General features: G+C 61.0%; 3 protein-coding genes across 3 annotated transcripts in view; 2 read left to right on the top strand and 1 right to left on the bottom strand.

The window, feature by feature from the left end:
* The window catches only part of LOC130579562 (uncharacterized), a 45,189-nt gene that overhangs the window by 33,457 nt on the left and 576 nt on the right, over positions 1–11,156 (top strand). The window contains exon 7 of the mRNA XM_057376463.1: positions 10,794–10,964. Within this exon, the coding sequence (XP_057232446.1) occupies positions 10,794–10,964 (171 nt within the window). The remainder of the gene's footprint in view (positions 1–10,793; positions 10,965–11,156) is intronic.
* On the bottom strand, positions 763–4,929 carry LOC130579552 (C-type lectin domain family 18 member A-like). Its single transcript, XM_057376442.1, has 12 exons — positions 4,830–4,929; positions 4,046–4,137; positions 3,449–3,673; positions 3,286–3,383; positions 2,710–2,831; positions 2,512–2,619; positions 2,196–2,288; positions 1,950–2,056; positions 1,681–1,810; positions 1,507–1,603; positions 1,337–1,428; positions 763–1,194 (listed from the first exon to the last, which is right to left on the bottom strand). Exons 1-12 carry the CDS (start codon positions 4,927–4,929, stop codon positions 1,157–1,159), a joined length of 1,302 nt encoding a protein of 433 aa, XP_057232425.1. The 3' UTR covers positions 763–1,156.
* LOC130579551 (fibulin-7-like) lies at positions 6,742–9,306 on the top strand. The gene is made up of 8 exons (XM_057376441.1): positions 6,742–6,810; positions 7,236–7,392; positions 7,567–7,737; positions 7,904–8,029; positions 8,186–8,308; positions 8,399–8,536; positions 8,626–8,764; positions 8,946–9,306. The coding sequence occupies exons 1-8, from the start codon at positions 6,742–6,744 to the stop codon at positions 9,304–9,306; spliced, it is 1,284 nt and encodes a 427-aa protein (XP_057232424.1).

The following is an 11,156-nucleotide window of genomic DNA, read 5'->3' as shown; positions in this document are numbered from 1 at the left end:
CCTCCCGCCCCTTCCCACCTGCCGGATCCCGCCCTSGGGATCTCCATCCTCACCCGCATCCTCCCGGGGCTCCTTCCAGCTCCATCCTCTCGCCATCTCCCACCTGCCGGCCCCTGCCCTCCTGGCTGCCGGYTCAGTTTCATTCTATTTCAGGGTTTGCCCGGAGCCCCGAGCCAAGCCCAGGAYGGTGCCTTACCCTCGGCTGAGACGGGGCACAACCAACAGGGCACACAACAGCCTGGCTGAGGACATTTTAATTGCCGCCCCAGCCCAGCACTGGAGCGGATTGTTATGAAAGGAGGAGGCAGTGGCGTGTMCCCTCCAAAAGCACCCTCTGACACCCACCAGTGCCTTGCACTCAGCTGAGTGCACCAGGCTTGCACTCAGCACATGGGGTGCTGTGACTTGGGGCCATCCTGGGGCTGGAAGAAGCAGCTCTTGGCTAAATGCTGCCCCTCCAAAAAAACCCCATGTGCTGAAGACAAGCYCAGTCAAGGCTGGCCTCAGCTCCTGCAACCCCAGAACCTGCTCCAGAGATGAAGCTGGAKGTACCACCCCACGCAGGCAGGATGTGGGCTGTGGCTAGGGAGAACCTGTGGGCTTGGGGGAGGAAAAAGACACAAAATGCTCTTCCCAAGGGTGTGAGGGTCTTTATTAAGGAGCAGATGATGATGATGAATGACCAGGGGATGGTGAAGAATTCACCAGGCTGGGGGGTTGTCACCCAGGTCAGGATGATGGCTCAGAGCTGAGCTGGTCCTCACCCTGAGCTGTACCAAGGTCTGCACCCCCAAAGAGCCCCCTTATCCCCTCGTTACACTGAGATCACAGTCCAGACACAGCCCGGCTGCCAGTTTTGGAGGAGGATGCTGCTGTACCTGGCTGTTACAGGGGCATCTCTGGGATGTTGCAGAGTGATGGTGACAGGAGAAGGTGAGGGGCAGAAGAAGATGCTGTTTCAGGGACGCTGATGTACAGCACACCCCTTCTTGCCAGGTGCCAGTGCCACGGGYCCCCTCAGCCTCTCATTCCCTGCACAAGTGAGCTGGGGGAGATCCTCCTGAGCCATGGTCTGGGCTTGGCACAGCACCAGGGTCCTTCTGTGTCACAGGTTCAGCACAGCAGCCAGCGCTGGCTGTTTTCCAGGGCTGTCAGCTCAGGGGTCCTGCTGCCATAGGGCAATGTGTTCYTGGGCTGCAATGGGATGTGTAGAGTCAGCCCAGGAGTGACACAGAGGTCTGGGCAGGGCTGGCAGCAAGGGACAGACCCAGCAGAGCCAGGGAYTGGCACCTCCAGGGCTCAGCACACCCAGGCAGACACAGGAGGGCTCACTCACCAAACTGGCAGATGTATCGGTTTCGAGTCTTGCAGCGCTGGTCATTCCAGTTGAAGGCGGCTGATGCTTGCATCTCCACACAGTTCCCAAACCTGTGTCCCACCAGGATGGTGGTGAAGCCAGCCAGCAGTGACACCATGCCCAGTTTGGTGTCCTCTAGATCCACTTACCCCTGGTTGTCTGGCTGCCCGAAAGCRAAGCTGGTGAAGGAGGATGGCTCGCCCACGTCCCAGCGGAAGGAAGCCTTGGATGTTTTGTAGGTGAGACCTGGGGGAGCAGGAGGTGGGTTGGCACATCTACCAGCACCCTGGGTACCCTGCCCCCTGCCCGCTGCTGTCTCTCACCAATCCAGAAATTTCCAGTCTCAAAATCGGTGTCTGTCACCCTGTTACCCATCTCCAAGCGGCTGAGGTAGAAAGCCAGGATGTCCTGAACCTTCTGGTTTCTTATCTGGGCCAGCATCGCCCCTTTCTCCTGTAGGGATGGGAGAAAGATTGCCTCACCCAGGTGACCCTGCCCTACACCAGCCAGAGGAGAGATGCCCAGGGGGTCTGCAAGCGTGTGTGGCACTTTTCAGTTGCACAGGGACGCTCAGAGCATCCCAGGAGCTCACCTGGCATTTAATTTTGGCTCCATAGTAGGTGTCAGCCTCGGGGGACACCATGAAGCAGTCGCTGTCTATCCTCACGTCGCAGGCATGGAAGGGGAAATGGATCTTCACTGGGGGCACAGGCAGGAGCGGGTGGGTCCTTGTGCCGGCAGAGCTGGGCCCACAGAGGACCCTTTGCCCCACTTTGGGGGTCCCTGCCTGTGGATCCCTGCTGCCATCCCGCAGCAGCGCAGGCGGGCACAGACTCACTGCCGCACTCGGCTCCACCGTAGCCCGCATCGCAGAGGCAGGAGCACTCCTCCTTCCTGAACCTTCCATGGAGGCACTGCCCGCTGCACCTCACTGTGGGCACAGCGCTGCGTTAGCCGTCAGGGGGCTCAGCAGCCCCTGCCCACCCTGGGGGCTGTGCTGCCCACGCTGCACCGGCCCTGCACCAACTCTGTGCCGGCACACACGAGCCCTGCAGCAGCCACGCACACACACGAGCCCTGCAGCAGCCACGCACACACACGAGCCCTGCAGCAGCCACGCACACGCCTCTGGAGGCTGCACGGTGCCCTCTCACCTTGGCAATACCTGCCCGTGTAGCCGGGGGGACAGGCGCACTGGCAGCTGCTCATGTCGAGGCGCCCGCTGTTCCTGCAGCTCATGCGACAGGGGTTCCTGGGCACCTCTGGAAACACCAGTGTGGCAGTGAGGGTGTCAGGGCCGGGGGCAGCATCACCAGGGCCGTGAAGGGGCAGTGGGGACGGCGGGGACTCACCGCAGAGCCCGCCACTGTGGTCCCAGGACTTGAAGCAGCCAGAGAGGCCGGCGGTGCAGAGGGAGCACCAGGGTCCCTGCTTGTAGGGCAGGATGGGCGTCCCGGCCACCTCCCAGTTGCCCCTGGCCCCACAGGCAACTGGAGGAGAGTGCCCCACCCACCTAGGCAAGCCCCCACCCACACGGCAAAGCCACACCCATTCCTAAATTCACAGCCCTGCCTACGTTCCCCAGCCTCACCCACTTCCAGAACTCGGTCCTGTCCACAGCACTCAGCCCTGCTCACTTCAACCCACAACCCCGCCCCCAACATCCTGACCCGCCCACTTCTCAAACATAGCYCTATTTGCATTTCCAAGCCCCACCCACATCACCCAGACCCGCCCATTTCCATCGCACAGCCCCATTCACCACCAGGACAAGCATCACCCCCTCCCTGAGCACACATCCCTTAGGTGAACCCATGACCCTACCTGGACACACCCAGGTGAAACCCCACCCACATTGCCCATCCCTGCCCATCCCCACCCTCACAGCCACACCCACCACGCCCCAGCCCCACCCTGCAGCCCCTTACCCCGGGGAGTAGGCACAGGCGAAGGCTTCGCTGGGGCCATGGGGGCCGGGACAGCGGTGCCGGCCGCAGCCCAGCTGCCCCGCCGTGGCCCACACCAGCTGTGGGAGAGCGTTTGTCAGTGGGGCCCCGCACCCCAGCGGGCCCCCCATTGCCCCCTGCCCACCTGGGTGTAATGGCGGCAGGTGGCATTGCCAGCACAGCGYCCCGTCCCGTAGTCATAGCGTCGTCCCTCGGCGAACCAGAGCTCCAGCACGGCCCCGAAGCCTCCGGCACCCGCCGGCAGCAGCACCTCGCTCCAGCCCAGCTGAGGGGCTGGCGGCGGAGCGGGGCCCTCCAGGCAGCTGGCTGCCCGTGCCCCCGCCAGCCGCCCCAGCTCCTCGCTCCACTCCTGCGGGGATGGGCGTGAGCCACCCAGGGAACAGCCCAAGGGGTTTGGGGACCACCGAGACTGGGGGATGCTGCAAGGGATCCCCAGGGCCCAGTGCTGCCCTTGGTGTGTGCAGCCATGGGGTGATCAGGAGACATCAGAGGGACATCAAAGATACCKCAAAGGACCAGCCCTGCTTTTGGTGTGCCCTGGTTGTAGCAGAGCCGGTGGCATGCCGTTCCCCAGGGGCCCCCCACCAGCCAGCTATTCTGCTTCATTAATGAGTTAAAAACTTCTGTGTATCACCCATGGGCTGCCCACCTCCCTGGGCATGGAGTGGGATGTGGATGTGACACGGAGGGTGGGGGGCCCGGGACTTGCACGGGGGCTCACCAGCTTCTGCATGTTTGCAGCAGGGGGTTGCACTTTGCTCCTCAACTTGTTGTGCAGGGAGAGCACCAGGAAGGTCTCCTTCATGCTGAGAGCTGGGGGGGACAGCAGGGGATACAGATGGGGCCAAGGGGGCTGAGGGGTACAAGTGCCTTCCCCGCACCCCTGGTTGTGGCCGGATCCTTTGGGGGACCGTGGGAATTCCCCCTGAAGGTTCCGACCGCAGCCGGGGATACCGGGAAGGCACCCGGGTCTCCATGGAGACTTGAGGGGAGAGAAGAAAGAGCTTTTGGGCTGGGAGCACAAAAGGGGCAAGGGGCCGAGGGGAGGGGGCAGCCTGCTGGGCCCCCGTCTCGCACGGGTGGGCTGAGACTGCCAGGAATGTACCCTCTCTGCCCTCATCCATCTCTGTCCTGCCAGGATCCAGACCCCACTGGGCTGGTCCCATCATCAGCCCCCATCACCAGCTGCAAGACAGCCAGACCCGTTCCATCACTAGCTCCATCCCATTACCAACCCCAGAGCCCCGTGGTTCCCTTGCAACACCAGCCCCAGAGTCCCCAGYTCCATCCCATCACCAAATCCATGCCCCCTCTCCCAGTCCCATTCCATCCTCTGCCCCCATCACCCACCAACCGCCCCACTGCTATTCCTGGGTGCCCATCACCAACCCAGCCCCCCACACATCTGGTCTGGCCCAAGGGGGTGATGCTCAGGGTACACTCACCCCCCGAACCAGCTGCCTCCCATCCCTTGCTGCCGGACAGGCAGCCCCTCTCCCAGTTACCTCCCGGAGCCAGCRGGGACAACTTTTCTGAAGCATCCGACCTCGTCTCACCCACCCTCCACACCAGGAGGCTGCAAACCAGCAGGACCAAGAGCTTCATGTAGGTCCTTGGATGGGGGGACCAGACCCCCAAGCTCCGGAGGGAGGACAGGGGAGAGCCGAGCCGCCCCGCAGCAGCCCCAGCTTTGGGGCGAGCTCGGCTGTGCGCTCCTGCGTGCATGTGTGTGTGTGTGTGTGTGTGTGTCTGGTTGCAGGATTTGATCCTATTCAGGACTCCAGACAGGCACCGCTGGGCAGCGGGAACAAAAGCTTGACGGGTGAGTAATAGCTCTGTCAAAACAGTTGCTCGCTGGAGCGAATGCGGCAGACAACTCCCGGGGCCCCGGGCTGCAGCCCCGCCGGGATGCCCCGCAGCGGGGTCAGCCCTCCGTGCTCTGCCCCAGCCCCGCTGCCGAGCCGGGGTCGGGCTCTGAGGGCAGCAGGAGCGGGGGTCGCAGGCAGCACCCACTTTGGGCACTGGGAGAGTGGGAGCCCAGGGGCTGGGGCAGCAAGGGGGCCCCTGCTGCCAGCCTTCCTCCTGCCCCATGAATTAAACATGCCGGGGAGGTAACGCACACCGCTGCGGGCACGGAGCCAAATACCCGCTCCGGAGAGCTGGGCAGCGTGGTTACAGGGTGGGAGGATGTGAGGGCTGGGGGCCGCCCAAGGGGGCCGTGTCTCAGCAGGCACCCGGGGTCGGGCAGGGGTCCCGGAGCCCAGGCTGCTCTCAGCAACCTGAGARCTCTGCTGCAGCACAGGTGCTCCCCTGGCACAGGGCAGAGATGTGGGCTTCAGACATCCCCACTCAGGATTCTGAAATGCAATTGGCAGGAGGAATTGGGAGCATCCTACCCACCAGCTGTCAGGGCTGAGCTGGATGTCAGCATAAATCCAGCTCTAAATGCTTCACTTCCTTCAGCCTGAGCCTAACCCTGACCCTGGTCTGCAACCTGGCACTAATGTTAATGCCAAACCAAATTCTCACGCAAGACCTCTTGCTAATATGGATCTGAACCATTTGCACTGATCCTAACACTAACATTAACCATAAAAAAAAAATCCCTGGGTTTAGCCCTAACCATGATTTTAATGGTAATCAAAACATTAAACTTAATGTAACTCCAAACTTTACCCTAATATTAACCCTAATCCTAACCTCAACTCTAATCCTCACCTCAATCCTAACCCTGACTTTAATCCTAAACCCAATCCTAACCTCATCTTTTGCCATAATGCTGACTCTAACATTATCGCTGACCCTAACGTTAATGTGGACCGTAACATCAACTGCACTCCAGCCCCAGGCTGCAGCAGAGCCCTGGGGTTTCCCTCTGAACTCCAGCCAAGGCTGGAGCAAAGCTGTGCTGTGTCCAGTGAGTCCRCAGCATTCCTGGGCTGCCCTTCCCGGCAGCCCCAGCCCCACTGGAGAGCTGAACCCCCGCACAGACCCCAAAGTCATCTTTTCTCCCAGGAGACTTTCCCAGGCTTAGCCAGCGCACGGGATTAGCCTCATCCTGCATCCCTGCGTGCCGGGGAGCCCCAGAGCTGGGACTGGCCGTGTGGTGAGCCCGGCACCGCCGGTACCACCGTAACTGCCGTGACAGCCACTGCCTGGTCCTARTATCTGCTGGCCCTGAGACATGAAAGGCCCCAAAGCCTCTGATGTGCAGAGAGGGGAAGGAGAKGAAGGGAAGGGAAGGGAGAGGCTAGCACCAGTGCCAAGGGGAAACTTTCCTACAGCTCGGCCTCAGCCAGGGGAAAAACCAACAAACACACAGGCACACGCTGCGGATAAATGCCAGCGAGTGCAAGAGCGCGGCTGTGAGCAGAAACGGACTGTCGGTGTCTTGCCCCTGTAGCCAGCTCCAGCGTGATGCTCCTCATYCCACTGCCTGCCTGGCTGGCCCTGGGCATCCTGCAGCTGCCCCTCAGCAGCTCTCAGGTAAGGACCTGCATTCCCTCCCCTCCAGACCCACAACAGACCTCTCACTGTGGGCTGCTCAGCACCTACCTCTCACCCCCCAGAGTGGGGGTACAGCATAGCCASAGCACCCCAGGGACTGCCAGGGTTATGGGGACAGTCATGGGACTTTTCCCCTGCAGCAGTGGAACGATGTTAAATGCACTCAGGGCATCCAGCTTCTCCACAGCATCCAAGTGCCAGAGCAGGACAGGGAGGTGGGAGCTGAGTCTGGAGCAGACAAGGAATCAGGGTCAGACCCCAGCCAGGATGGGAAGGGGCTCTGTCCAGGGCAGGACATCCAAAAACAACCCCAGAGATGCTGCTTGCTTGGAAGGGTCCTGCCGGGCTGTGGCAGGGTGGCAGGGGAACCCAGTRTGTGATTGGAGCGTCCCCTATTCCCCCAGGAATGCCTGAACAGGCAGCAGGCACTCAGCGTGGTGCGGCAGATGCAGAAGCTGCTGGTGGCACAGGAGGCTGCCCATCTGCGAGGCATGCGTGGGCTCCGGCACCAGCTTTCCCTCCTCCAGAGCCGCCTCCAGAGACCAGCCACCAAACGCAATGGTAACYCTGGCTGGTCACCAGCACGGGTGACATCCCCACGGGGCAGCTGCAACCCCTGGACCAATGCAAACAGCCTGGGCAAGGGACCCCCAGCTCCCTGTCAGGCTGGGGCTGGCTCCAGGCTGGCCATGTCTATCCCCACTCATGTCTGTCTGTCTGTCTGTCTGTCCACAGAGACCTGTCCGCAGCTGGCAGTGCCCCTGAACGGACGGATGCTGGGCCGGAGCCTGCGCGTGGGCCACGAGGTTCACTTTGTGTGCGACGCCGGCTTCCGGCTGCTGGGCTCGGAGACACGCGCCTGCCGGCACAACCGCACGTGGAGCGGCACCCAGCCCTTCTGCAGAAGTGAAGTGGAGYRGGGTTGGGATGCCACGGGCTCAGCRCTGCCTGCGGGTYCCTCTGTCACCCTGAGCTGCWGGGTTCCATTGCTCTSTCCGGAGGCTGCARTGGGCACCGGGATYGGGCGAGGATGCGCTTCTCCAGCCAGTGCTTACAAGCTCCTTCTCCCTAGGTATGGATGACTGCTCCAGCAACCCGTGTGCCAACAGTGGGACCTGTGTGGATGGCAACCAGAGCTACACATGCCTCTGCCCTCCAGGCTGGTCAGGCCCCAGCTGCCAGAGCCCCATCTACTCCTGTAGGTGCCTGGGTTTGTGCTATGGAGGATGGGGTTGCTTTGGGGAMAGTACCTGGCCATGCTGCTCCTGTCTCCCCCTTCCCTGGCAGCCCCCTGCAACCCTGGCACCCACCATCTCCCCATGTCCCAGCATGTGACACCTGCTGTCCCCTGCAGACTGGGTGACACTGAGCAACACCTCCTTCAGCCGCCAGCCCCGCTGTGCCGAGGGCCGCTCCGGCTCCCGGCGTTGCAGCTGTGACACCGGCTTCCAGCTGCGAGCTGGTGGTGTCTGCCAAGGTAAGAGGGGAATGAAGATGATGGAGGGGTGGGGAACCAAGGCTCGGGGGCAGCAGGACTTCTGGCCATTCCCCACTTGGTCCACCCTAGATGTGGATGAATGCCAGCTCTACCAGTCCAGCCCCCAGACGCGGATTTGCCTCCACGACTGCCTCAACCTTCCYGGCTCCTATCGCTGCCTCTGCCCCCCTGGCTACCTGCTCCACGCTGACCGCAATGCCTGCGAGGGTAAGAACCCAGGGTGCTGGGCAGGGAGCCTCCCATGGGAAAAGGGATGCAGTGGGGACAGCCCCCCTCACCCCATGTCACCACCACAGATGTGAATGAGTGTGCTGGGAAGCAGCACAACTGCACCCAGGGTGACCTCTGCATCAACACTTTTGGGGGCCACCGCTGTGTGCACCCCAAGTGCCCCCCACCACGCCACAACACCAGCTATATCAAGACTTCTGCTTTGTGAGTAGCATACTGCGCCTGGCTCAGGCTGTGTCATTCCCTGTTTCAAGGTTGCTGTGCCATGGGACTGACAGCAGGGCTGGAGATGCTGCCTTTGGCATGGGCTGTTTGCAGGGATAACAGGGCAGCTCCCTGAGAGCCAACACAGCACTGAGCAGTGGCACCCCTTCTCTCCTGGCAGCCAGTGCGAGAGGAACCCCTGCCCCATGGACAGCCGAGCCTGCCAGCTGGCTGCCAACTCCATCTCCTTCCACTACCTGCCGCTCCAGGCCAACCGCACCGTGCCCCGTGTCCTCTTCAAGATGTCCACCACCCGCTTCCTGGGTGACAGCCTGCGCTTCACCATCACGGGCGGCCGGGGCCAGGGCGTCTTCGCCGTGCGGCGCTCGGACCGGCAGACGGGAGAGCTGCTGCTCACCAGCCCTGTGGCAGGGCCAGCCACGTTGGAGGTGGAGCTGGAGATGAGCGAGTTCTCCCACAAAGTCCTCCTGGGCAAGCACATCTTCAAGGTCACAGCTTTTGTGTCTCCGTATGTGTTTTGATTCCCTTTGGAGGTAGGTGTGGGGCCATGTCAGAGTCTCTCCTGGGGAGCATTGGAGCAGGTTCAGCTCAGTGGTCCCAGTTTTTGTCCCATTGRAGATATCCCTCTCCCAAAATGCTTTCTGATAGCCACCACAGTAAAAACTGTGTCCCCAAAGGGAAAACCCTACGGGCAGTGGAAGGACCAGCCTGGAGGTGCCTGCCTCTGCCAGCTCTGCTCCCCTCTGCCCACATGGCACATGGAGGGGAAAGACAGGGTGAGCCAACAGCACTCGGCATGCAATTCAGCTTCTTGTATCTCGTAATCTCTAATAAAAGAAAGTTGGCTGTAGGAAAGGTGTCCTCCTCGCTCTGTGTCTTGTATTCCTGGGGCAAGGCTTCTGGGGACAGCTGGTGGCCCTGGCTAATGGCAGGGTCACCCTGCAGAGCTTGGGGTGCCASTAGAGCTACCAAACCCATCCAGGATCATGCAGTGTCCATGTCCCTTCCAGCACCACTGTTCCTGGGGGCCACGCTGARGAGTGCCCCAGCACAAAAATGAGAGATGGGCTGATGAGAGAATCACAGAATGGTTGGGGTTGGAAGGGATCATCCTGTGCCAAGCCCACTGCCATGGGCCAGGACAATTTCCAACATGCTGCCCTGCACATCCTGCACAGCCAAGGCTGTCCTCAGCCCCCTTTGCAGTATCTGGAAAGCACAGCAGGGCTCCCTGGCACTGGTGAGCAGGGGACAGTGACAGGGACTGTGCATCCTTATGTCCAGGAGACTTCCCTCTGCCCCAGCTCTGACAGGAGTGGATCTCATGGCTGATCAAAACTGCAGCTCCCCAGCTCGCCAAGCACAGAGCTGCTCCCCTGCACCCCACTGGAGGAGGCTGGGCTGCGGGAACAAGTGGGGTGCAGCCCCTACACCCCTTGGGCACCCCCTTCCACCGCCAGCACAGCCGGAGCCCTGAGCAGGGAGAGCAGCTGGGGTTGAAAAGGTGACGAGGGCCTTTGGGGACACTGAGCGAAGGACACGCCGCCTCCGGGACGCCCTTCACTGTGCACACAGAGCCCTTCTTAGGTGAGTGCCCGGCCGGTGATCCTCGCACAAAGCAGCCGCTGTGCGCAGACCGCGGGTGGCTCATAAAGAGCTCCTTATGCGCCGCCACCGGCACGGCCACCGCAGCCCAGCTCCTCATGACAGGGGGAAAAACCTCTCCAGGGGCAGCAAAATGTGAGCTGGGCTGGAGGRGAGGCAAGGCTGTGTCACCGAATGCCGCAGCTGGCCTGTGCCGACTGGGATGCAAACAGGGAACGCAAACTAGAGAATTATGGGTGAATATTCCTGCGCATGAGGTGTCCTAGCCAAAATGGACACCACAAAYGGGGTCTGCACAGGTTTTCTTCTACCCTTTAAACCTTCAGGTGTGACATGGCTGCACTAGTCACTGTCACCCATGTCAGGGACTGCTAATGACAGGAAATGTTTGGGAAGTTCACTATGAGAAGGACWTGGAGGTGTTGGAGTGTGTCCAGAGARGGRCAATGGRGCTGGGGAAGGGTCTGGAGCACAAGTCTGATGAGGAGGTGATGAGGGAACTGGGAAGGMTCAGCCTGGAGAAAACGAGGCTCAGGGGGGACCTTATCACTCTCTACAACTCCCTGACAAGAGGGTACAGCCAGGTGGGGGTCAGGCTCTTCTCCCAGGTAACAAGTGATAGGACAAGCAGAAATGGCCTCAATTTGTGCTGRTAGAGGTTTAAATTGGATATTAGGGGAAATTTCTTCACAGAAAGGGTTTYAAATCCATCAAATGCTGTGTTATCGCGTTTGGCCAGGGGTATCCTTTATCCTTCATCAATAAA

This window comes from Malurus melanocephalus, unplaced genomic scaffold, assembly GCF_030028575.1.
Source record: "Malurus melanocephalus ecotype Western Australia unplaced genomic scaffold, MMel_1.1 scaffold_279, whole genome shotgun sequence".
NCBI lineage: Eukaryota > Metazoa > Chordata > Aves > Passeriformes > Maluridae > Malurus > Malurus melanocephalus.
The sequence above is the reverse complement of the archived record's forward strand: the minus strand, read 5'-3'. Positions and strand labels throughout refer to the sequence as shown.